Raw genomic sequence first — 26318 nt, 5'->3', positions numbered from 1 at the left:
TTGCTGATCTACAGCATATGAGAAACATCTTTTAATTGAGAAGGGTGGGATTTTTAGTGTTGAAAAAAGGCTTTTTCATCCAGAGTAAAAATAAATAAACCCACATGCTCAGTTGTTGGTAATGTCAAGGGGTTTAGTGACTTTTTAAAATTGTGTTTATATGGTAAAATCAGTCACTTAAAATACTGTTTATCAAAAATCCAGGCCAAAAGATAGCTTAAGGACTCTTTCAAATAATGTTTGCAGTAAAATTTCTCTGAAAAACTGGAGGAGGAAAGAATTAAAAGGCAAATCTGTCTTTTTCAAAGAAACCACCCCATCCTTGAAGGGGAGATCAAAAGTCTTCTTATTTTTTTCTTTCTTTTTTTTTTTTATTTTTGCCAACTCTATTTACACTTCCTTCTATGTGCTGGTTGTTGTGGCTATACCCTGTTTTTCCTGTTCCTGATACCGAAAGGGAGGGAGTGGTTACAGCTCTGTTTTATGTGTCCATAAGAATAGCAAGAGCTGATTGTGGTTTGAAGGTGTGATCCAGCAAACACTGGTCTGTGTCCCTGAGCTTCGTGGTGGCTTGACCAGCACAGGTGAAAAATGGAAGATGAGGAAGCAAAAAAAAAAAAAAAAAAAAGGTGGTTGTTCCTCATAAGGGCCTGGGTCTCTTGCTTCTCTTCTGCAACCAGACCTGTTCCACTTCATCATAATTTTTTTTTTTTTTTTTTTGCTTTACCCTCCCTTAAGATGGCAAGGGGACCCTGTGGTTGTTATGCAGAGAGAAGTTCAAACACTGAAAATCCTGTTTATGCCTGTGGTAATTCCCTGTAGGCAATAACGTCAGTGCTGGCCACTTGTCCCAGCCTGATCCTGTGCTAGTAATGAGTATTCGCAGCATGCATTTCAATGTCTGATTAAATCTTTCTGAAAGGCCATCTGTTTGAGGAGGATGTGGCATAGGCTTTAATACTTTTTATACCTAGTACTCAGTACTGCTGTTTCATGACCTTAGACATAAAGTTTGTCCCTTGGTTAGTTAGCATCTCTCCTGACACTCCGATCCGAGAAAATAATTGGATCAAGGCTGTTGCAACCTGTTGGGTCACTGTGTGTCATTGGGGAAATGTTCCTGGGTGTTGGGTCACAGGAGTTACACAGACCCAATGAGACTTTGCTATGCCCGGGCCTGAGAAATAGGTAGCTGTTTTCTGGGAAGGGAGCAAAGCATCTCTAGCTGCCTTTCTTTTATGGCTCTTGGGGCAGAATCTGATGCAGTTGTAAATCTGTTGATACATGCCAAATCAGTAAGTAATCTGGCCTTTCTGTTACGTGTTCTCATCTATGCAAAATATCCAGCCTAAGCAGTGTTACGTCTGTCTTTCAGGGTTATTTTCCTATAGGCTTGGAAGCGGTTTCCCTTTGTGTTTCCCTCAGCATAAAGTAAATCTTCTCCAACTTGTCTTTTCCACTCCCTGTCATTTGCTTTCCTTCATGGTGCAGTCTCAGTATTCATCCCTTTGGCTGAAAGATAAAAAAAGTCACCCTGAAGTTGTGCACGTTCCCTTTCTTTTGTAACTTCTCTCTCTTACATTTCCTCATCTCTTCTGGACGTTATCCTTGCGGTCTGTCCCTCCCAAGTTTCTCAGAAGATCCTGCTTTAGGTCACTGAAAGCCCACCCTTTTTCCAGCTTAATTTGTGATCTGGTCTTCATCCAGGGTGTGGGGTTTTCATTTCAGCAAAGAAAGAGAATCTTGCCATAAAATGAAATCATCTGGAGATGAATTTTCTTCATAACAGGGTGGTGGCCTTTGATGCCAAGGTGGGATATAAGATCTAATCTTCATTTACATATTTTTTATTATTATTATTTTTACTTATTCTTGATTTAAATCTGCAAGGGATCTGTTGATGGGAGTTTTATGTATTTATTTTACCTTGCTGCTCAGAGCAATAGCATGTTTGGGTACTTCCCCTCTACAGTCTTTCTTCTGACATATGTAACTAGAGCATAACATCTAAATTCTTAATTTAGAAAAAAATAACAGATTTACTGACCTAATTGCAATAACAGAGCTTCCCCTTTCTCAGTTTTAACATTTTCAGTTTTGTCTTTCATATTTCATCCTTTTTTTTTCTCTTTTTATCTGTTATTGGTTCACCATCCTTCCTCCCGGAGTCTCTCCCAGAACTAGGAGGGGAGTTGCAGCACTTGTGATACTAGCGGGTGATCTTCAGATTTGTCTCTGTTAGTCTCTCTGTGTCTGTATTTGCCTACAGTGACCTCTCTCAGCCCCACGCGCTGCCTTTTTTTTTTGTTTTTTTGCAACACAGTATGACCTTTTCTGAAGCAGTTAGGAAAAAGCCGTTCCATGATATTTTATTCTGGTTCAACCGTCTTGTCCATCTGTTGGCATGTTTTGATCTCTGGAGGTTTTTCCCTTGATCTATCTCAACTGTTGTTATCTACTTTGCACTCCTTTGATATTTCTCCCTTTTCTCTTGTGTCTACTTACCTTAGCAGATCCATACTCCTACTTGTAAGAGACACCGACAGCCCGTCTTGCCAACAGGAGAACCATTTATATGGCTAGCATTTGGATGCCTAGTGCGTGAAGTTGCTTTTCATTTGAACTTGGTGGCAAGTCAGTCTGACCATCTCAGTGCCCAAAGGTGACCAACTTTATTTGCCGAGACAATTACCTTCTTGCCACCGTGCCTAGGCTGCCCCAGGGGCTGCCTCTCCCCCCCTGCAATCTGCCAGAGCCAGCAGAGCTGGAAGCCTTCGCTAGACCCCATCCGCTCATGACCATATCTGGATTTTGAGGATAATTTAACATTATTATGGAAAATGACAGATTGTCTGTCACTGGAAACCTTGAGGAGAGGCTTTCTAAAACGTGCCCTCGATGTCAGCTGGCCGGGAGGTGGGAATCCCTGTGTGGCATTCCTCCGTCTGCCTTTTGCTAAGGAGCAGCCTGAACGATTGTGGTGATTCCTCTCCCTCCCTGAAAATCCACCTAGGAAATCCTGCATCCCCAGCAGTCGATGGCAGCCTTGCCTGGCTTCATAGCCTGCGACAGTGCAGGGCTTTCTCCACTTTATTTGCAGCGACTACCCTTCGTTTTTCCCTCCCGCTGGGATAGGCAAGCTATATCTAAGAGAGACAGAGACTAGAGGGGAGCCGAGCACCTCCTTTCTCTCTTCAACAGAAATGTACACTTTTTAATAATGTAATCTCAATTAAAAACATACCAATTAAAATGGGCTTTTTAGTAGGTCTCTGGGGAGAGAGAGCCATAATTCACAATAAAATGTAAAGCTGCAGAAGCAGGGAGAGCTAGGTGCATTGCAAGTGCCCAAATATTCAGTAATTTTAATTACAATGGAAACTTGATAAATTGCTTTGTGCCACAATCCATTATTAACAGCTTAATGAATATCACTGCTGCCTGTTTTAAACTACTCCACGGTGAAAACTGTTGTCAGTGTTTCACTTGCCAACTCTGATTTTTAGCGTGTTTGTAACTTGGCCCCTTAAAAAGGGGAAGAGGGTGAAAGTCTGCAGGCTTGGCTTTGGGTCTGGGTAAGTTCTGCTGGCTGCAGCATCCCGAGAGAGAGAGAGGAGGAAAGATGGAGCTTTTGTGTTTCACCAGTACTGGGACTGGCCGGGGTTAAATCTGCTCCTTGCACAGGTTAAGAGCAATGCCACAGCTGTTCTTTGGGAATGCAGAGGGCCCTTATGCCAGCTGAGGGGTGACCAGAGCACGGGCTTACCTTTGCGTGCGCTGTGTCTCTGCACAATACCGATTAGGCTGGAGGACTGTTTGGGGTATCAGCTCAGGAATAAAGGGCAGAAGTGTAACAGCCCGTGATCAAGCATGCCAATGAGCGTATTTCGGAGTGAGCAAAGTGCAGGTTGGTTCAAATTTTCCAATTTTTAGCTAGCAAAAAGCTGATTTGAGGTATAGGATTAGGCAAGTCCTTTTGGAGCGCTGAAAGGTAAACAGTGATTGTGCTCAGCTTTGAACAGGGACAAAACATCTGGGTTTTTTCTTGACAGTTATGGCTGTAATTGTGCTAATGTTAAGATGCTATATACTTACATGTGTCTTTATAGTAAACTAGTACCTTCCACCCCTTTACAAAGCAGCTTAATATTTCAAGGATAAAGGTTATTACTAGGAATGTTGTTATTTTAGATACTAAGAGCAGGTATAGTGGGCTTATAGTTGTGCCCCGTTGAATTGTTAAGCCGCAGGGATTTAAATAGCCATGGTCTGGCTTCTACGAGATTTATTACTTATTGTGGGTGTTCTGTTTTCACTTTTCACTTGATTGTGTGGTCTGACTTGAGGGTCACAATCCCTGAAGTGGGGTTACTGCCAGGTGTTTGACGAGATCTTGACAAGATCTGAGTGAGATGCAAGGTAGGTCTCAGGACAGAAATGACTGGGAACTGCTCTTCTGATTCAGAGAAGTCACAAGAGCGTATATGGGATAAACATGATTTGTCTGAATGTAATTAATGTCTCGGGTTTTGCTATTATTATTCTGATTATGCTTTTCTAGAAAACAGCAAAAGCGTATTCACTTTCCCCATCTCAGAAATGGCAACATTACTCATAATGATGTTAACTCGCACCCTGCCAATTACACAGAGCTCTCCTGGTTCATTATATCAATAATTACACATAGGATTTTTTTTTTTCCCTTGTGAAAAATCTTTCATTGACAGAGGAGTAATGATGCCTGTAAGTTCCTTAAGTATTGCTCAGTCAGGGATATGTAAGGTGTGGGAGATGTCCTCATATTTTCGGGGAGAAAGACAGCTGGTATTCTGGCATGCTGTTAATATTCATGTGTTTCTGAAGTTGTATTTTTTTAGTTTGACTTGAGGAAGCATTCCAGACCACAGGCTGCCTGACTGTCATTTTTCAAACATCCTTGTACTGGCAGAGGACAACACGGCATGAAATGTATAAAATGCCATTTAATTTTTCTTTTGTTCTTTCATTCACACACACATGCTTCTTCTGTGGGTTTATCAGTGTGCGCAAAATGCCTATATTTGCAAGATAATGGCCATGTAAATATTAGAAAGTCGTACTGAAACTCTCTGAAGGAAAGGAGAGCAAGGGGAGAATCCTTCCTGCTACCGAGGAGCCATCTATTGGATAAAACCCATAACTGAACCCAAGCATCCATGAAACTGCGGAGGATAACACAATTTGTTATTGGTCACCGAGTAGCTGAAAATAATCTTTTCCTTCCCAATGCTGCTTTCACCCACTGTGTTAGAAACCTGTACCCCTTCACGCACGCAAGTGGAGAGTCAGATGTAGAGGCAATTTATGTACTGTAGCTAAAAGCCAGTTTAATATAGCCGAAGATCCAGGATAAATCCTAATATAGGGTGCAGGTGTGATCCTGAATGGATAAGCCAGCAGTAGGATTGCCCACCAGCAGTGGAGAGCAGTTGCTCAGAGAAGTAATAGAAAAGGCAAGTGGGTTTTTTTCCATATTGTTAATAAAGAACATAAATAACATTAACTGTACTTTTTTGTAACAGTACATGTCATTTTTATCAGTCTCACAGCCATAACATATTTTTTTAGTTACTCAGAATTACTTAAGGCCATCACAAACCCAAATAATGAGGTGTTCCTTCCCACAAAATGTATGCAATCTATATGTAATGTGATGCAGAAAGAGAGGATCTTGAACAAACCATGGGGAGACATGAGGGAGGACAGGATGTGAACAGTAAATTTCCAGGATGGCCCCGAAACATCCTGATGGATTTTCAAAGCAAGTGGTGGGGTTTTGCAAACATGTTGAAGAGAGCATATGGGGCAGGAAGAACAAAGGATAAAGAAGCAATAATGAGATTCCTGTGCATATTCTTGAATGTCAGGCAACTGCTAAAAACAGAACTGATTATTAATCAGGAATTAAATTTAAGCAAATACAATTATAATCTGTGGCAAATCGAAAAGGAACTGAGGGCTGCCTGCAAGAGAAGCCTTTAGTCAGCAATTTGATTCGGCAGAGGGTCAGGCTTCTGGGTGTCAGACACTTGGCCTAAAACACTCCCTTCCTGCATCCTCCCTTCCCCCCGCAAATAGCGGAGGGGAGGAGTGTCGGATGGTTTACTGGGAGGCCAGATAAGCTTTGGGAGAGGATGCGTGCATACAGCGTGCAGCAGAGCGGTCAGCTCGCTGCTGATCTGGGAGTCGGTTGCCTGTTCCACACACTGGCGTTCGTGGGGGGAGACGTCCCAAGCTGTTCTTCTTCCCCAGCGCCCAGTTGTTTTTTCTCTTGCTGTGTTTGCCCACTGTGTATTCTGATAACCTCACTCCTCCACCTTGGAGCAGCAAAACGTGTGTGAGGCAGGAGAAGCTCGGCTACTGCACGCACAAGTCCCATATTTATTGTTTGTACTCTGATAATGCTAGGAGTCGTTATCGGAGTGCTGTTATCCTAAATGTTTTGCAAATACAGAATAAGAAGGTGGCAGTCCACTGTTATTTGCTGCCACTGTCTCTTGCTGACCATGATGCAGGGATTGGGAAAGCTGGATAAGACTCTCTAGCCATTGCATTTTGGGCTGTTTTCTGAGCTTTCCCCACGTATGCGTGCGATGGAGGGAGCTGTGGTGGTTATACTGTTGTGCTGCGCTCTGGGCTGAGGCTGCCAGCCCAACGCGGCAGAGATGCCAACCAGCTGCCACAGAGTGCGTGACGCTTGTTTGCTTAAACTGAATTTAATGGAGAACCTTAGCGCTTCTCTTAGACACCTAGATCATTCTGCTCAGCCTGGTGTTGGAAGGGAACACCCCAGAGTCGGAAACAACGGTCAATCCCTTAGGGGTGTAAACGGATGAGGCTGCAGGTGGTGCCTTGGTTTTACACTGAAGAACTACGGGAAGGGTTTCCAGCTCTCTAGGTAAGCCATAGGTTTCTCTGCGGGCTGACATAATTAATGAAACAATCACATAGGTGTGTGCTTTGTTTTCTCTCTCCCATAATTGTAATATCTCTTCATCCTACATATCACTTCAGCCTAGACCTCCGGCTAGGATCTTTGCAGCTCACAGTCAACAGGTCCACACACAGTTAAGATTAGAACCAGCCTCCTCCTATAAGAGCCATAAAGAGCTATGTTAAGCTTGTCTCAACTAGAAACAGGTCTTTGCTCTCTCTCCATTCACTAACAATTAAAACTGAAATTCAAATTTATTTTCATCCCTGGACTGTGTAGGAACATCTTGAGGAGGTGGCTGTCTTTCAGGGTGGGAGCCCTCTAGAGCCACTTGCAGCAGTTTAAGGTGAAGGGAGATGGATCCCTTGTTTATAAGAATTTCCCCCAGCTTTATTTTCAGGTCGAATTAGGCTTGCCCATGCCTTTGTAGATCATTAATGCTCTCACTTTAACTTTGCATTTTGAAGGTCAGAAAAGTGCAAAATTTTTGAGGAAGAAACCAGCAGTACCTGAGCACTCTTCTCCCTCACCTCATGAAGGAAGGCACTACCATGTGAAAACAGTTTTGTATTTTTCAGCAGTATGATTTTTCTGTTATCAGCATGCTTTGTTAAAGACCTCCTGAAGTAATATAGAGAGATACAGACACACATACAAGTACAGGTGGTGGAGCCTCAGATGGTACGGGTGTAGCTGGGTGAAATCTAATGATCTGCAATGACTCACTGGAGGAGGGGAAACCTCTCCGGTGACGAAAATGGTTCAGTGCTGGGGTGGACTGCCTGGGGAGGCTGTGTGAAGCTGGAGTTTGGCTGGGTTTTTAAGAACAGGTTAGACAAACAGCTGTCAGGGGTGGTTTGGCTGATGCTGCCTCCTGGCAAGGGGATGGAGTAGATAACTTGCTGAGTTCCTTCCAGACCTCTTTCCCCTGTGTGATGGTGCTTTTGCCTTAAACTCTGTGAGTCTGTGTAAATCTGTTTTCATCCTAGGTCTTAGAGGGTTTTCTGAGATCATCATTAGCTTTTCCTCACGGGGTTTTGTAAGATTTGATGCATGTTGTACTGATTTTACAGATGGACAAGCTGCACCAGTTAAAACTGTGTTTTAAAGGCAGAAAAGGGAGTGCAGCTTTAAGCATCCCAGCTTCTGTGGATGTCAGAGCTTTAACCAGTAACTCGTATCAGCCACTCTGCAGATTTAGTTGCAAACTCAGCCAATAAAATCCATGTCATACTTTAATTTACACTTACTCTTGGTTTTTTATTTTTACTTTTTAAAACAGCATTGGTCACACATAGAAGATATGTTTTGTTACCATGTTTAATACTTTCCATGCTCAGGTGCTTCCATCAATTTGCTGATGTGCCTGCTCAGAATTTCATGTAGCATTTTTGCAACATTATTGTAGGGACACTTCTGTTTTCTTTCAAGTCGAAAGCCAAGGCATTGCTGTGACTTCTGATATCAAATGTGGTGACACTGAATACTCACAGCACTCCCTCGTTGCTGTGAACTACTGCCAGAAACTTGCATAGGAGTTTAGTGATGATAATATATGAAAATATCAGAACAAGTCCAAAGTTATACAAAATCTTCTCAGTCTGGGGTTTCACTACAAGTGTTAAGATCAGGCCAGGCTGGCAAAAGGCAGCTCCACTTTCCAAGTGGACACTCAGTGAAGAATTTTTTATTTTTTTTTCTTTAAATTTACTCAGGTTTTTAATGCAAGTGATACTGCTTTGTAAGATGTGCCTGCCCACGGACATTCAGCCCATTTACAATAAAAACATTACAGTGATTTCATCAGCTGAAGTTAACAAATGCAAACAAAAGATTTTTTTCTGCCAGACTGAAAGCCTCCCAGCTACGCTCGAACAACGGCCGTACCCTGCAGTTTAACAGACTCCAGGTCCTTCCAGAGCTGAGCATCACCCGTGAGAGCACCATGCCCTCAACTTTCAGACGCACAGATTTGAGGGCTGTCAGCTCTGGCCTCCCAGTTAATTCCAGCTTCTGGGTTCAAGCACAAGGCAAAAGGATGATCGCTCTGAAATGGGACTGGATGTATTGGCAGAGAGACTGGCTTTTTTTTGTTATTTGACGGAGAAAACAAATTAAACCTGCAAGTGTTAGGGACAGGTTGAATTTGATCCTTTCAAAGCAGTTTGGCAAATGATAGTTTTAGTGAGATTGCATTTTGCTCTTCTTTTTCAAAAAGATCTGGGTAGCTGCCGCAGTACTTTAGGGAGAACTTCAGGGTGACACAGGTTTGTCTCACCTAAAAAGATGGTTGCTAAATCACACTTACAAAAGTGACCTGGATATAAACTAATATAGCAGTTTTTGTACAAGTTTGCAGGAAACTGAAATAATATTTCAGAGACATGTGAGCTTTATACCTGTAAGATAAGGATTCTGAAGCTTAGCTTCTGCTTTTTTTGAGCTGCCATCAGAGAACCTGAGAAAGGCTAGGAGGGTCTGCACAGTTTATTGTGAGTGGTAGTATATGAACAGCATCGCATTTATATGATGTTTGCACCACAGCAAGGGCTTTACAGAATACCAACTGATTATGTCTTCTAGTTTGCTTCTTTTCTTCATCTTTAAGTTGCTTTTTGTAGTTCTGGGCTCTTTTGAACCCAAATTGGGGAACTGAACAATCAGAGTGGTGCAAAATTTGAATATAGTTTGCAGAAAATACAACTGAAATCACAACAGTAGTTACAAAAATTCCAACTAATAATATACCTTAAGTATATTAGTTTTCCTTAAGTAAATTTTTTACTTCACCCTGCAGAGAGGTTGCATGGCACAATCTCTTTACAGAAAGCATAACCCAAGGGTCCCCCAAATCCCCAAAGCAGCAGTAAATTTGCCAAAAGGTCAGCCAGTATGTCAATCCTCGATATGAAAATACAGTTCCCTGTTTAGGATGGAAAGAGCTGGAGACATCCCCTGCCCCCCAGGACCCTTGCCTCCTGTGAGAAAAGTCATGATACATCACGCATGTGAGCGAGATATCTCTCTTCTTCTGACAGCAGCAAAACTTAAAAGCGGTGATTTGAGGAGGGGTGATAGATGCTGCCGGATTGGCCTTCCCCAGTATAGCACGCGTCTATTCTTCCAGTGTGTAGCACATAGCTCGTTACGGTTCTGTGCAGAATGATTTCTCTGCATGGCCAGGTGATGTTTAAGGAGACTAATGAGAGAAATGATACGGCCCAGAACACTGGTGTCAGGAAATATATTGCAAGGTGTCTATCTTGGCGAAGCTGAAAGTGGGGCTTGTCTTATTATATATTTCAAAGGGGATGTCTATGTCACCAAGTTAGACATGCACCCCGTCCCATACTGCATTCAAATTAGATTTTTTCAAGTAGTAGCTTTTCAATTCAATTTTCATTGGGTTAATGATAGGCTCTGTGTTGTACAGGGACAAAACAAGAGTCCGTCGCATTGGCACGCCGTTCTTTTGAAGCGGGAACTTGTTTCTTAGGCCACTGTAACATAACTATGTGAGTGTCAGAGGACAGGATAGAGGCTATTATGGACTTCTGCTTTTTGCAAGGAGAATCAAACAAATGTCCCTGATGGAAAAAGGAAGCCAGCAGCTGTATGTGATGACCAGAGAATATTTTTAAGCAGTGACATTGTTAGTACCTGGTCTGTTGTCAAACTGGAAGAAATGCCTTTTTTTTTTTTTCCCTGCTGTCAACTGAAGTGGAGAAAACCCCCGTGAATTTTCATGAGATACCTTTTCCTCATTTCTAGCACTTAACAATCCAATTATATTTGCTTTTATGCTAGTGTTTGCCTCTATTGCCATTGTTAGGTTTTTGAGTCAGAGTGATTTTTCCATCCTGATGATGCGGAAGAAAAATATGTTTCATTATGACTGGTTATAACCCTGGAAATCTTTCCTCTCGCTTGGGTTGATGATGATTTTTTATGTTGCATTCTATACTGATGCCTAAAGTGAAGTAGAATGAACCATAAGGAAGAGAAGCTTTGCTAAAAAAAATAGCTCCTTCCAGCATGTAGAATTATCTTGAAAAAAGCTTGCACCTTTCTAATTTTATGCTTTTTTTTTTTCTTCCCCACTATTATTCAAGTAGTTTTTACAAATGAATGTTGTTTTTGTAAGGATTGTTTATGAAGCCATTGCTCTCAGCAACCCCCGCTCACCTGTGAACAAATTACATGGCACAGATAAGGTATCTAGTTGTTTCTCGATAGGGTGACCTTATAAACAGATTCTGCAACAAGACAAGCTTTTAAATTCCTAACCAAATATATTATGTGAGTAATAAAAAGAGCTCCTCAAAATGGCCACAGAGGCATTTCAGAGCACATTCTTGGGAGTATTCACTTGTGCTAGCATTCATTAAGTTTGCTTTCAGCAAAAATTCTCATGAATGAAATTTTATTCACTAGTCATTAGGATTATTACTTTACTATCACAGCAATAACCAGACACTTTGTATAAGGCCAGGACCTGATTTTGTCTAAGGCTGGAGAAACGTCTTATAGGGTCTCCAGAGAGTGTATTGTCTAAATATAAGACCAGACTCAGCTAACAGCTCATGACTGGGAACTGCAAACCCTCAGAGAGCCATGGGTTTGTTTACAAGAAAATTCACAGCTAGAGAAGGGTGAATGCAGAACCAGACCAAATGTTTTATCATTCAAACTATAGTGTGTTACAGTGTTACAACTCCACTGAATAGGAATGTAATTATACATTTTGATGTCATAAAGGTAGTTTAGGTGATGATGACTAGTCTTATGAATAGAAGGGAATATCTCTACAGATGCAGTTCATTAATATCCTGACTACTTTATCCACACACTAATGAACACGGTGGAACTGGACTGTTTTGGGTTTTTTTATTATTTTATTTAAAAATTGTCCTAACCCATACAGCTGAAGTATGCATGAAGCATTGTTTCCTCCAGTTTAGAAGAACATAAAAGAGCAGAGGTATCCTTTCACGCTGGAGGAGGATGACTGTGGCAGGGCAGTTAGTTAGAACTTTTGGCTTGCTGTATTAGAAATGAGGGACCAAGGAAGCATGGCCAATTTGAATACGGAAATTGTGCCTAAGTCTAGGCACAAGGAACTATTTTCAGAGCTGGAGCTCATTTGCTCATATGTAATGTTGCTTTGTGTGCCTTCACTTACTGGGGGAAAAGCATGTATCCCATGCCTTGGAGGTGATGCAGTTTGGCCAATTTGTTGAGTCCTTCAGCGTGCAGTGACTGGCACTAGCAACTATCCGGAGCATCGGTTCTTGGTTGCACCAGGCTGCAAGATGCACTATGGTCATGGGTACAAGGTGCATAACGTACCCATGCAAAATGAAAAGGTTCTGTGGGGTGGAGGGAAGGAGCTGTTAAAGAGGCGGTGTGCTAATCCCTTGTATTACACAAACCTCAAAATAACTATTCCTCTCTGCTTGTAGATCGGTCAGAACAGTTTGCTCTGGCAGCAGAGCTAAGCACAGGACACATAAGTATTTCTCCTCTTTTGTTGTCTCACTGCTCTCTTTTCTCATGTCGTGTGGAAAAAAAATCTGATTAAGTCCTTTGACATTTATAATTAATTAGTCCTTCCTTACTCTTATCTTGTTTGCCTGTCCTTTTCTCTGGCTTTTCCTTTTTCTACTTTATCTCTCAATCATCAGATCCAAGAAATCATTCAAATGATTTCTTTTTAACAGATAAATGCAGCTCTACAGCATTTTTTTTTTCTTTTGAAGAAAGACTTGGTGCCTTCTTTTGTCCATCCCACTGCACAAGTTGTCATGTTCTGGCCCTGCAGTCACTTCTAAGTCCTTGAGCTATCATGTATTCTGTTGGTATTTGAGGAATTGAAAATCAATCACATAGCCTTATGGCTTAGGTTCAGCACAATTCTATTATGGCCACTCCCAAAAAGTCAATTCAAACCTTTTGGGTTATATTTCAAAGCCTAATCAAGCTTGCTGTTCAGACTGGTTTGAAGTCAACTCACTCTTGTCCATAGGTTTGTGTATTAGAGTTTTTCTGTCAGAAACTAGTGTGAAAGAAAGCAGTTTTCATAACAGTAGAATCATTCAGTGGGCATTTTGCAAAGACAAGGCACCCAAACAGGTTTTATGGTAGAGGAATGCTTACTGTTGTAATGCGTTTCTGCAAATATGTAAAAAACCAACAACAAAAAAGCTATATCGGTACTAGTGTTCATAACTGTACTTTCTCATAAAAAGATGCACTAGTTTACTGAGATCAGTTTCTAGTCCTGTCTTGTTAAGCTGGCACAGAAATGATTGTAGATGCAACCCTAAACCTAGATGGTGACTTTCATGCTTTGGACCATGTGAACAAATGAGGATGGTGCCTCCAAGCGGATGGGCCAGCTCCTCCAAGCACGAGTTGTGCCACCTCCGCTTGGCAGGTGCACATGGGACCGTGCATTGACTGTGCCAATCCCCTTACTTCCACAAGTACCAAAACCTCACCCTGAGGATGAAGGAAGCTCTGCGCGGAGCTGGCCATTAGCAATCCTCTGTGAAATTATGTACCTGTTATGTATTAGGGGCAGATCTGTCTCATCCCACTGGGAAGAAAGCAGTGACTGGCTCTTAGTGATGGCATTTCTAGCTGAGTTATAGAAGTCTTGTTCAGTGGAAGGCCGGAGGCCATTCTGTGGGAGCCAAGTGGGCAGTACAAATAGGAAACAGCTCTCTCCTTCCGTCCCCCGTGGGTAAAGGCATTGCTCTGTGACCCATTCTTTGTGCTTCTTCCCATCCTGTATTCTGCAGAGGCGCAGAGATTTTCTTCAGTGGATGCTCGACTCCCGCGGCTCCGCTGACACCCTGGCAGCCGGGTGTTTTGATGCGATCAGCCCATCTGCCGCTTCCAGACAGAACGAGGAGCCTCTTGCTGGCAGGGGCCTGTCTGAAAACGTTCAGAAGACGTTAACGGATGATGAGATAGCAGGCCAAGCTTTCCTGTTCCTGATCGCCGGGTACCAGACCACCACTAGCACACTGTCCTTTGCCACATACTTGCTAGCCACCAACCCGGAGTGCCAGGAGAAGGTGCTTCAGGAGGTTAATGAGTTCTCAGCAAAACACGTGAGTACAACATGCTGGTGTGGAGCTTCACGCGGGGAGCAAGGCAATGTGAATGTTGTCATGCCACTGTGGCACCTGCATGACCCCTATTTGTCTCAGTTGTGTACGCATAGATTAACATTTTGTTAAGATTTTCAGCCAAAAATTAATCTATATTATTTAGAGCTTTTTGGAAACTGGTAAATAATGTCACAGCAACTGAAGAGATGGCCCAGAAACTTTGTGTCATAGTGAAAGCTTAACCTTTACAAAATATTTTACATTATTGAAATAAACCAGCTGTCACCAGACTCTAAACCTACACATTTCTCTTTTTTTCCTCTTGTCCAGATACTTTTATTGTTTTTATGGTCAATTTTATTTACTGATCTTTGTAAGGACATAAACAGTGTTCTTATCAAACCATAAACTGTGAAGTTTAGCTTTAAATTTGTTTTTTTTCAGCAGCAGAATATAGATGTATGCTTAAAAAAAAAAAAAGACAATATCTAATTCTCTTATACTGTGTTCAAATTACTTTCTCTTCACTATCTGTATTTACCCAGGGCATTTATGTTTCCTGGATAACCATTGACAATGTTTTATATATCTAGCAGACCATGCAGCAGCCATTCTTCCACCTTACACTCTCTGAACAAGTTGTTAGTTATAAAAATTCAGATTGGGGGTCTTTTTCTCTTCATGAACACTTTTATAATGGATCACGAGGCTAACAGGAATAAAATGACACCAGGCATGGCTGTCTTGTAGGATTTTAGCTGCTGGATTTGCATGCTGAAATCCTTAACTATACAATTTTGGGAGTTTCGTACTTTTTATGCGTTCCATGCCCTGTGTTGTACTTACAGAACAAGAAAAGAGTTGTATAATTTTCTGCTTTGCTGGTAATAGAAAATTCTTAACTATGCAGAAGTGTGCCCATTCAAAAGCTGCCATTTCCCTCCTTTTGATTGTGCAAACATGAAAGCCAGGATTTGTGTACACAGAAAATGTCTTCTTTTGTCTTGCATGACGAAGTTCTGAGTGTAGTGGTTTCTCTATCTAAGATTGCTTTTGCTCTGAGGGTGCAGATGGATGACAGCAGCAGAGGTTAGGACTGCACAATCTGATCCACAGAGCTTTTTCTCGGTGCGTGCCTCATACCTCTGGTGTGAGTTAACTCAATACAATGAAACCATTGATGTGTCGTGTTCTAACTCACAGGGCTTGGGTTATATTCTTAGGTTATTAGCTCTGCAACACTCCAGCTGGAGCATGTTTACTTGTTTCGTTCAAACACAGCAGACCTAATTATGCCCTCGTGTCCGGTTAGTTCAACTGACTCCCTTAAGGCCTGCAAAGATGTGAAGGTGCAACTTGGCGTGGAGTATGTGCAGTTTACTGGTTAATACTGGTGGCAGAGTTGCACATTGAAACCCCTGTTATGCAGCCCCAAGGGAAACATGGTTCACCTCCTCGCCAGTTCCTGAAAACTGACAGCCTCAGTGAAGTGAAATTGCTGGGAGAGGTATCCGATATGATAGGTACGTGATGTCATTCATATCTGTCTGTAGATGGGTATATGAATTAATAAACATTTCCATGTAAGTGCACAGAAAGCTGCCTGCAAGCAGTCAGCCCTGCTCATTGCAGGGGGGTTGGACTAGATGACCTTTAAAGGTCCCTTCCAACCCAAACCATTCTATGATTCCTTGATTAACTGGCTGATTGCTACAGACATTTCACACAGGGAGACCGTGTATATGGCTATGTCTACGTTACCAAGTAGCGTGCTCCCGTAGACACAGATTCGTCATCTAGCACAGTTGGTAGTAAGGACTGTTAGGTGCACACTGTACACACCTCAGGAGTTCATTTTGGGTTAGTTCGAGTCTGGCCCTGTGTACCAAATTCCCCTTAGGAGTTGGACCGATCTCCTGGTTTAGTTCCAGTTCAAGGAGCCCTTGCTGTGCACGTGGAGGCTGCCGTGTGAACCAGTGCAGGAGACTCACGTGTTAGTGTGCTCCTGATCCAGCCGAGGGAACTGAATGGGCCCTGTGTTGTATATGGTCTGTCTGAGCTCTCACTCACGATTAGCAGTATTTAAATAATAAACCAATTCAAACGTGTACTGCTGGACTCTCTTGGTTCTTCAACAGGAATATTTTGCTAATAATTTCAGCTTTTGCGGTATCTAGGAGAGATTGTGGAAATAGGGGCACTTGTGTCAGAGAAGTTAAAACTTGGTGTAGAGAGATGGCACTCGAATGAATGATTTTTGCAGGTCAGCACTGTGCACACTCTGTGTGGTGCATCAGCCTACTGTGTGTGGGTGGCCTCATCCCAAACCATGCTGTCCCATGTCATGTACTCAGTGGAAGTACCTTTCAAATCACTTCCCCATACTTTACTAGTTTTGAGGTTTAGCTTCAGATGACGGCTGCATGGCCAAGGAGAAGACGGAGAGGATAACTATTCATCTGCTGTCCTCGATACCAGGAAATTCATAGATCTAATCTGTGTGGCCTCATCCTTCTAAAGATTTCCTATTATAAACAGTTCGTGATTTGAGGAGGGGGCAATGCACTGCTCAAGGAGACCATCCCAGAATAAGGAAAAGGATGCAGCAGTTCAGTCCCCTTAGTGACTGTAATTAACTACTTCTAGCCTAGAAAATAAGATCTGTGTAAATGGTTTGCAAGTCACAGGCGCAGAAACTATTTTAAAACTGGGAATATATACTATGCTCAGTTGTCATGCAAGGGAAGAGGAAGGGAGGGGGCATAGCAGCTACAGACTCAGTTATCAAGTCAGTTGCTAAAGAAATTTGATTAGGTTATTGCTTGTGCTCAGCACATCAGCTTTGCTCTTATCAAGGTGCTTTGCAATTTTCAGGAAGGGCTTTAGAAGGCCAAAACATGGAGAATGTTACAGTCAGGTTGTTTTGACAGGTGGTGGAAGACTGCTTTGATTTGCAGATAGGCAAGTGTTAAACACAGTACTCTCTTTAGCCAAATTTATACTCGGGTAATTAAAACTACAAAATGCTCTCCACCATGTCCCCCTTCCTGCCTCATGCAGCATGTTTTATTGCCCTAATCTGTGGTGTGGAGCTGCGGTCTGATTTTACAGCAGCTGCTGTGTATCATCCCAGAGATGGCTGTACTTTGGTGGTGGACAGTGATTTATGTGTAGATAGGTCTAGTTTATACACTCATTTACTAAAGTTTATAAAGACGTTTGAGAGCCATCTGAGAAAATGTGCTATCAATGACAGGCCCAGTTCCAGTTTTTCTGGCACACCAGTCAAAAACTCAAAGCACAGTGACCTTGTGATAGCCAGCAAGGAGAGCAACATGTACACCCATCTGGGCGTACAGTGGTGTTTTGGTGGCTCTGGGGGTTGTACTTGCGGATACCCCTGAGTTTGCTCTGATCTTCAGCTGTCTTGCTTGCACAGTGGTTGCCTTAGCAGAATGGGACAGCGTGAAGGAGAAGCAGAAAGCCAAGGCGCTGCTGTGTTAGAGATCCCCATGCTAGCGTGGTGCAGGCTGCTGTGGTGTGCTGCAGAAATAGGAGACGAGGTGCTAGAAGGGGTCTAGCCCCAGCGCTGTGCTGGAGTCGGGAGCCCAGAGGAGAGGCAGGTCCGACTGACCGTGCTGTACTGCTGTGTTGTGTCCAGCCCGTTTGTGTCGGAGCTTTCTCGGGAGAACCCTCCGTCACTCTCCACCACGCTGCCTGAATGGCACTTCCATGCAAGTGTCCTCCGAAAACAGTGCCTGGAGTGCATCACACATTGCTACCTCTTTTTTTTTTTACCTCCAGGACCTTCCTCATCTGTTTGCTGAAGGGCTTTTTAGGTGTTTTCTTGGGTGATAGCTCAGTGTGGAGGCTGGAAAGTGAGAAGAGGCACCTGGCCCATTTCAAAGTCAGGCAAGCAGGAGAAACCTCTATCCTTGGTTATAGCAGAGGGTAGGGCACACAGGTTATTGCCCTCCTCGCCTCTGTCTGGATCTTTGGGGTGCAGGGAAAGGGAGTGCACAGCTTTTCATTGTCTCTGGGGGAAGCAGAGAGACAGGGTACTGAATGGTGACTACTGTCACCACATCTGCATCTTCCCATTCTACCTGTGAATCTCTGTGTCTGCTCCAGCTGCACTGGGAAAGATAAGTTTGAGGCTAACTCCTCTAACAGACGGACTGAAATTAAAATTGTAGAGACTCCGACCTAGCCATCTTCATGAATCCCTTGGGGGTGTAGTATGTGACCTGTGAAGGACCGTCCACTGAAAATAAGATGCACCTATTTGCTGCAAGCTTGTTGCTGGGTGTGCAGCTTGGTTTTATATCATGAAGACAAAATAAACAAAATTAAGAGGGTTAAATATGAGCTAGTGGGGGCAGGATACCTACATATGTGTGTGTATAAAAGAATATTAGTTTCTGCAGAGACCACAGATCTGTTTCCAGGACAGCAGAGAGGGTTCAGATCTTCAGAAGGTTGTAAACTGGCACAAGATGTTTGGTATTAGAACAGCTATGATGATATGCATCAGCTGAGAAGTTAGTCTGGTAAATAGCAGTAAAAGAGGATAGAGCGGTTGGGGGGGGGGGCAGGGGAGGGAAAGGTTGCTATTTCAAGACCAGATTTTTATAGGGTTTGTGGCTAACCATCCCTAAACTGTTAGAGGCTATACAGTTGTGAGAGAGATGTTTTTATCCACATTAACTAGGTGAGAAGGAATACACACATGGTGTTCACCCTCTCCGTTTCAGTCAAAAACAATCCCTGTGCAGAGTTGTTAAAGAGCCCTTCAGAAGGCGTGTACTTTATGAACAGTTTTTGTACTTGTGACTGATTATTTTATTGTAAAAACAAGCTGCTTTTTATTTATTTTTGCGTGTGTGTGTGCTTAGCAAAAGCTTAGCAAGCCTGCAGTACGATTTGTTCTGAGCAGATGGACACTTGCTTCTGACCCCCGCTGCACTCTGAGCTGCTCCGTGCTTAGGGCATGAAAATCCATTCTGGGGATTCCCTTAATACAAGGTCTCTCTTTTTTACCTTTCTTCCCATTTTAGCATTTAAATGTCTTCCTCCCTCCTCCTCCTCTCCCTCCCTTCTCCTTCCTCTCAAGCCTGAGTCATTCACAATTATAGTTTTGTTTTTTTTTCTTTTCCTGGACTACACAATTTTAGACAGGAAGAGTAGTGGCACAAAATTGATTGCAAAAACATAGGTGATCAAATTAACTTCTCATAAGAAGTTATTTGTTGCCCTTAGGTGAAATGTGGTAAGTGGCTATGTCTGTGCTCCTGATCTGTTGCAAAGTAAACACAGCAGGTTAAACCACTGAAATGAGGTCATTTTTTTGAGGGAGGGAAAGCACGTATGCTTTGGGGCAGCTAAGGAGGGCAAAAGAGGTGTAAGAATGAACTGCTCTGCCTCCATGTGATAAAGAAACGTGTACCTGAAGGCGTCGAGTGTAGAGAAATCTGGAGCAAGGAGCACCCTGAATTCTAATCTCAGATTCAGGAATAATTTGCTGCACATTCTCAGTAGTAGACAGCTGTGCCTTGCGTTAACAAATTGGACGACTTGGTACTTAAAAGTTTTGGTTTTTAGCTCGTATCTACATAAACCTCTCATTACTTCAAGCACCACAAGAAAAAGTTGCATTAAAGTGCTAAGCACTGGTTACAGAACCTGAGACGCGTTGCTGCACTGATACGCAAGGATGGAGCAGCTCTGTGCTAGTTGGCAGAGGTCTGGGGAAGGACAGAGTAGCAGCTCGCTCCTCCTTGCTGCTAATGCTTAGGAATACTTTCAGGACCCCTGGCAAAGGTGAAGGAGAGCACAGGAGTCAGGAGTAGTAAATAAAAGTAAAGAGATGAAAGGGCATCTATTACGGTAAAACATTCATTGGAGACTGCAAGACCAACTGGGTTTTCCATTCTATATTTAAAAAGCCATGTACAGCTCTTATTTATCACTGCTTGATGTGATACTTAGAAACATCAGTGTGGAGAGTAATAAAGAGCAGGATAAGCCCCAGCATGTCTCTACTCCATCCAATTTCCTATCTACACAAAGCACTAGCTGGTGTGACTTATCAACATTTTCACCACTGGCTACAGCTCATAAAGTTTAAAGAAACTTCAAAATCCTGCCAAACTCTCACTATTTAAATGGAGACTTGGAGGTTTTTCTTTAACGGAAAGAAAACTTCCTGTTCCCACAAATATTTGCTTTTTTATAGCTCTAGGGCCCAGGAATATTTTCAATCTGTCTAATTGAAAATGTTGATCAGACTATGTTTCAACTGTATTCCTTCCTGTCAGTAATATTGAATGACATCAGCCCAAAGTCATTGCAATCTATAGCTTCATTTATGAAAAGGTACAGTTTAATTCCATTTTAACTGCTGTGTATTGGTCAGTTGTGAATGGCTGGGTTGAACTGGACTGATACATAAGCTCCTCTTTTATGATTTATGACTTCGGTGCTGTAATTTATCAAACATACTGGGTGTGGCAGTTGTTCATCTGGGGTAACCTGGCGCGCCGTCATTGACTTGAGTCATACTATTCTACACTGGCTTATGATTCCGTTCTTTGCATTGAAGAGCTCCTTCACTAATATTTCTGCAGCCTAACGGAGATGTCTTATTGTAAAGAGATTTTGCCATTTCAGAATTTTCCCTTCCCATAAAATTCCCAGAGAGCAGTGAGAGGTAGGACCATTTTTATGGTGTCTCTGTGTCTGATAGAGTACTTTAGATTTTTAAGCTCTTTATGCAGAGAATCTCCTTGGTAGCACAGACTGCTTTCTCCGAGCGTTAGTGAAAATGAGAGGTGAAAGTCAGAAAGATGGCACTGTCAGGGAATTACCACAACAATTTGCATGAGTTTGGTGCCTTTCATGCAGTATCTCAAGGCACTATGCTCTCAGAAGCTTGCCACTACAGAGACTAAGCTTTACTAAGCAAATATTGCTGACTGTGGAGGCTTGCATTTATCAAGGCAGACTGAACTATAAATAGTTTGCAGAAGAAAGTCCATACAGGAGAGTTGCTGTTACACATGCATACACATGCAGGCACAAAACATACAAAACCAGTAAGCACAAACAATATTGTATGGTGTTGCTGTTTATTTTGTTGAAGGAAATGACCCTCCTTGATTTCTTGATTTGTTTAAGAAGATGTTGCACAGCCTCACATTATGCACGGGCGTCAGCTGTCAGCAATCAGTTTGGTTGTTAACAAATAAAAAGATGCTTTTAAACGTGTAGAGGCCGAATATTGTTAGGTTATATTTTTGCAGCTCTTCATACAGTTGCTCAATGTCTGAAATCTGGTAATTATCTTTGTCTCATGGCGCTTCTGTACATACAGGTTGAAGATTGCTAAGTTAGGAGAAGATAATAAACCCTTCCCTGCATTCCCCCCCCTTCTCTTAGTATCTGCACTCTAATGATTTGAATGCAGGTTTTGGACTCAAGAGACCCAAAGTCACTTTTTTTTGGGCAGAGGTTATTTTGGTTCCTAACTCTTTCTAACTTTCATTCACTTAAGGACCTCTGAGACTTGAGCCTTGGTCTCTTTACCGACCCTACTGTGTCTCTACTGTATAAGCCGAGGTAGCCTGAGCAAATTCTTGAGCCCAAGCCCGCCTCATGTTTGCCTGCTTCACCACAAGCCTGTTCCTACGCTCAGATGCTGAGGGGAGCACTTAGGGGGAAAGCCTGGGCTCAGTTTGCTCACCTTGCAAGCCTTAGCAGGTATCTCTTGGCATGGGTTGCCTTCTGTCCCAGGCAGCCTCACAGTGCCAGCCACAGAAGTTGTCCTGGAGGCCTTTCTGGAAGATCCCCGTTGCTTGCTCCCGCTTTAGAGAAGCTGTGGTTTGTAGGCAGCTGCAATCATCCTTCAGCAGGAGTACAGGCAAGCAGGAAGAGCATGACCTGCCAGGAGCCGTGTGAGGGCAATTCTTTTTGCTTACCGTGTATTTGTAGTTCTTACGCTGTTTTCTACAGGTCTGTGCTCTCCACAGGTACCTCCTAAAAAGATAAGCGCTTCCTGAAGGGTCAGGTTATTTATACTATGGAAAGAGTTGAGTTGATCAACTGGTAAGTCCAGGGTGTCTTTTAGAAATGTTTCGGCTTCGCTTTTTTGAAAAGTCTACTGTTAGCTTATAGAAACAGAGTCAGTGTTATAAACCTCAGTAATATCTTCAAGGAAGGGGTATTGTCCCCTTTCCTGGACTTTTCCAAGAACCCTAACAAAAAGACAACCTGGGTATGAAAAAAGCTTCTTTCCTGGGGAAATCCTTTTGACAGCCGAGAATTGTTGATTCTACGTGGCCTGGTATGAGGTGTTCTTGAGATGATTAATGTGCTCATATTTCAAGGAACTTTTTGTTGTTGTTGACATTGCAGGGTTCATTTACCCCTCTTCACCAAATTAAAAAAAGGAAAAAAAAAAAAGAGAAAACCCCGACACCCACAACTTTTATTTTTCCATTTGTTCACTTCAAGCTTATCAGTCTCTTGCCCATGAAGACTAATTTATCTTTTGCTTGCACTGTCACATGTTGCACAGTGACTCTGCTTTATTGCTATTCTTGACCAAAACTGAGTCTCAGGTAATATATGCTAGACAGATACTCATTTTCACCCCTGAATTTTCCTGGTATTTTGCCATCCTCATAATAATTGACCTGCTATCACTGCTACAGGGTTCATGTTAAATGAATAAATTTTTCTAGTGACATGGAACATTTAATAGTGAAGATCTTAATAATACAGTACTTTAAATGTGATTAGACAGTTTTGTTTAAAGAGGAAGTAAAGGGAAGGATGTATCTTCCCTGTCTTTTTATTCCTCCCTCCCCACCCTCCTTCTGAGGCTTTTATGGAGGAAAGAGCATATTTGCTTTTAATCTAAGGAAAAATATCACTGCTGAGTAAGAAACTGGTTACAATTTTCTTCGTATCCCAACTGCTCCTGTGTACCACTCCGGATATTATATGGCAGTCAACATACTTCCCCCAGGGACAGAGAAAACCAAATTCATGCCAATATCAGTGTTTAATCAATGCTAACTACCAGCATCAGTGTTAATTTTTTAGCTACAGGCAGGTAGCATTATTTGCAGAGTGGAGCATAGTTCCAGGTAGATCAAATTTTGCACTGGGCAGTTGAGCCTTGCAGAAGTGAATGACATAAGCTCAAAGGACAGCGAACAGCACCACCCCCCTCCACCACTTTGGGAGGGACACGCTCTCACCAGTCTTGCCAGATGAGTTATGTATGGCAGGAAGAGAAGTGCACATGGCGTGGCTTCTCAGGAATGGGGATGGCCTTCAGAGGTATAATGCCTGATCTTTTAATGGCAGTCTGTCTAGCACTCGGGAGTTTTTTGGGTGTGAAACAGAGGTCAAGTCCAGAAAGGTACTATACCAATACATATTTATTGGGGTTTTTTTGTGGGACTTAGGCACCAAAAGATTTTCCATAAGGTATGTGCTGCTGAATTGTAAATACCTAGCAATGAAAGGGAGGACAGCCAACCATAGGCACAACCTTGGATGCAAGAAATCAGAGAAACCAAGCCGTCTGGCCCTGAGAGAACTTACAAATGAGAGAAGGAGGTCTTGGACATCTGTGTCAGAACCCCACACTGTATCTCAGTGTTAGCAGCCAATTGCATTCGTCAGACAGGAAGTTGTCTCCTGGGGAATATTATACACTAAATAAAGAAGCATTTTCAAGCTCTATGTTAGTTAGCAACCATTTGGAATGAGATCCCACCATGAGGTTCCCAGCATAATAGGCAGATTCTTCAGGGTATGAAGATGTTGGTCCAGCCCTGGCATCATCGTCTGCTGTGGAGATCTCCACTGAACTGTCTACTTCTGAGATGCCTTCAAGAATCGGGAATAAAATCTTGCTTTAGTAGCACTTTCCCAGGTCAGGCCGATAGCGATTTTGAGATCTGTGAAAACAAATACTTGGTAAGGACTTTTCCTGGGCTGAGGAAGAGAGGAGAGAAGGAGTGGTATTGGGGAACAGCTCATAAACCAAAAACTGATTAACAGGTCATGTGTGCGCGCGCACATGCTGCATATGAGAGAGAGGAGGAGGGAGAGAATGAATCATGGCTGAAGAAAAGAAGGTCTTTCATCTGAAAGTTCAACACAGATTCCTGAATTGCACATATTATATGCATAAGGTGTGAAAGCTGAGCTGAGGAGAACACGTGCCTCATTTGTTAAGAAACAGCAAATCCCCAGCAGCAACCAAAATGAAATTAAACTTGTATTCAACATATTCATAGCTTAAAAATGATCTTAGCTTGTATGAATGTGAGGTCAAAATGGAATTTTTCCTCCAGGTATGTACATAAATTAGGTAGCATTAATAGGAAGTAACCAGTCCATTTATTTGTCAATAAGCATTCAAAGTGAAGGCTGAATGAGCCTGTGCCAGAAGGAATGGAAACTAGTTTGCATTTCATGATTATGTAAAGCAGTTCTTGGTAGAATGAACTTCTTGTGACCTCCTCCCCCTCCCTCCTTTTTTTTCCCCCTTCTCTACCACCCTGGCAGCACATATGTATTTAAATAATTTCCATTTCTAACAATGTGTTTGTGTGTTACTTTTAATCAGCGTGAGATGGCTTTTGTATTGTTCATCCTGCTTCATCTTACGCTTCCCTTTTTATATGGAAAGAAAGAAAAAGTGGTATTTCTGGCTGTGCCCTTGCTCTAGAAATGTAGTGGTCTTCCAGTGATGTGAGTGAACATTTCCTTACTTAACCATATAGCAAGACTGGTGCAGAGGGAGTGGTCAGAAAAACGCAAAGAAATGTAGGAAATTCATGCTATTTAAGGACTCTTCCATTTCAAACCAGTGAATAGATTTTTACTCTCTCAGAGAACTGGATGATACCAATTTTTCACTAATATCGCCAACTGATTTGATACCTGGTTTTCAAAAGACAGATTGCAGGTCTTTTCCAAAATCAAATCCTTTAAAGCAACCAAAAAACTTCTACCTCGATGTAACTAGTCACATTTTTGAATGCTTTGGTCAGTGCTCCAAAATGCTTTCTATGGAAGTGGGCTGGTCAGAAGTGGAATCTCACCACTGTAGCAGCTGCCGAGATCGGCATTCGGGGCCTTGGTCTGGGGAGACAGAACTTTTATACACTAGAAACGCCAGTAGCTTGTATGGACTGGTTTGTTGGTTCTAGCCAACACTGAGTGGATAAATAGGTGCTTGAATGAAGACTCGTTTAATAAGTGGTACTGAATTCTGCAGTTTCCTTAGTCAGATCTCAGATTGAATGAGATGGAAAACTCAGTTACTTTCTCAGTCCTAGGAATTACCCTTCCTGGCTGGCACTGAGGCATAGCGCATTAGGGCACATTGTTCAAACAGAAGAATTCATTCTTTGGTACTGTTGACTCAATACTTTCTACCTGTATGAAATCTGTGCTTTCAGAATTTGACAAAATATTAATATTATTTTATATGTAAAACATTTTGATTTTACATGCATTTTAAACAAAAATTGAATTTCAGAAAATTTCTGTTAATAAGTGGGAGAAAAAAATACATAGTACTTTTTATTATTTTTTTATTTACGTACGTATGCTTAACACACCCTCAGGTCAAAAGAAGGAATGCATTAAAAAGATTTTGATCTTATTCAAAATGGAAATTTTAAATAAGCTTTAATATCTTTCTCAATAATCCTTGTTACACTTCAAATTTAAAGGAGAAAATTGAGAAGAACTGGAAAAGTTCTGAACAGTGGGCAATTATCCACAGCCCCTTTCTGCTGTTGTTGATCTAAATGTAGGAACAAGGAAGTAACAAGATGTCAGAAAGTCATTGTACTGTGAGCTGGAACAAAACACTTTTACGAGCTCTTGCTTTTTGGAATTTGTTTTCAAGATGCTTCAAATTCATATGCACTCAGGATACGATATGAAGAAGATTTTGTGCAGTCAGGAATGAAGATTTAATAGCCTGATAAGTAAAGAACCTTACAGATAATTTCAAGGTGTTAATCTAACCTTGCTGTGCCTTTAATCTTTTGGTGTTCTGGAGAATGTAAAAAACAATAGCTGACTGCTTTAATATCATAGAGTAGTCATGGAGAAAAAATTTCTTCCAGCAGAGCAGCTTTTAAATAAATTATTACTTTTTTTTTTTTTCCATGATGGGGAAAACTAACTGTAAG

The 26318-nt window shown here is 42.1% G+C and overlaps 1 protein-coding gene across 2 annotated transcripts in view; it reads left to right on the top strand.

Moving 5' to 3' along the window:
- The window catches only part of TBXAS1 (thromboxane A synthase 1), a 236601-nt gene that overhangs the window by 153007 nt on the left and 57276 nt on the right, over positions 1-26318 (top strand). For both annotated transcript variants that reach the window (XR_012835788.1, XM_075755106.1), the window contains exon 9: positions 13777-14091. Coding sequence is in view for 1 of the 2 variants with exons in the window: in XM_075755106.1 (XP_075611221.1) it covers positions 13777-14091 (315 nt within the window). In the remaining variant the exon portion in view is untranslated. The remainder of the gene's footprint in view (positions 1-13776; positions 14092-26318) is intronic.

The sequence above is a fragment of the Balearica regulorum genome, chromosome 1 (assembly GCF_011004875.1).
Source record: "Balearica regulorum gibbericeps isolate bBalReg1 chromosome 1, bBalReg1.pri, whole genome shotgun sequence".
Classification (NCBI taxonomy): Eukaryota; Metazoa; Chordata; class Aves; order Gruiformes; family Gruidae; genus Balearica; species Balearica regulorum.
Note: the sequence above shows the minus strand (reverse complement) of the source record. Positions and strands in the feature narration are given on the sequence as shown.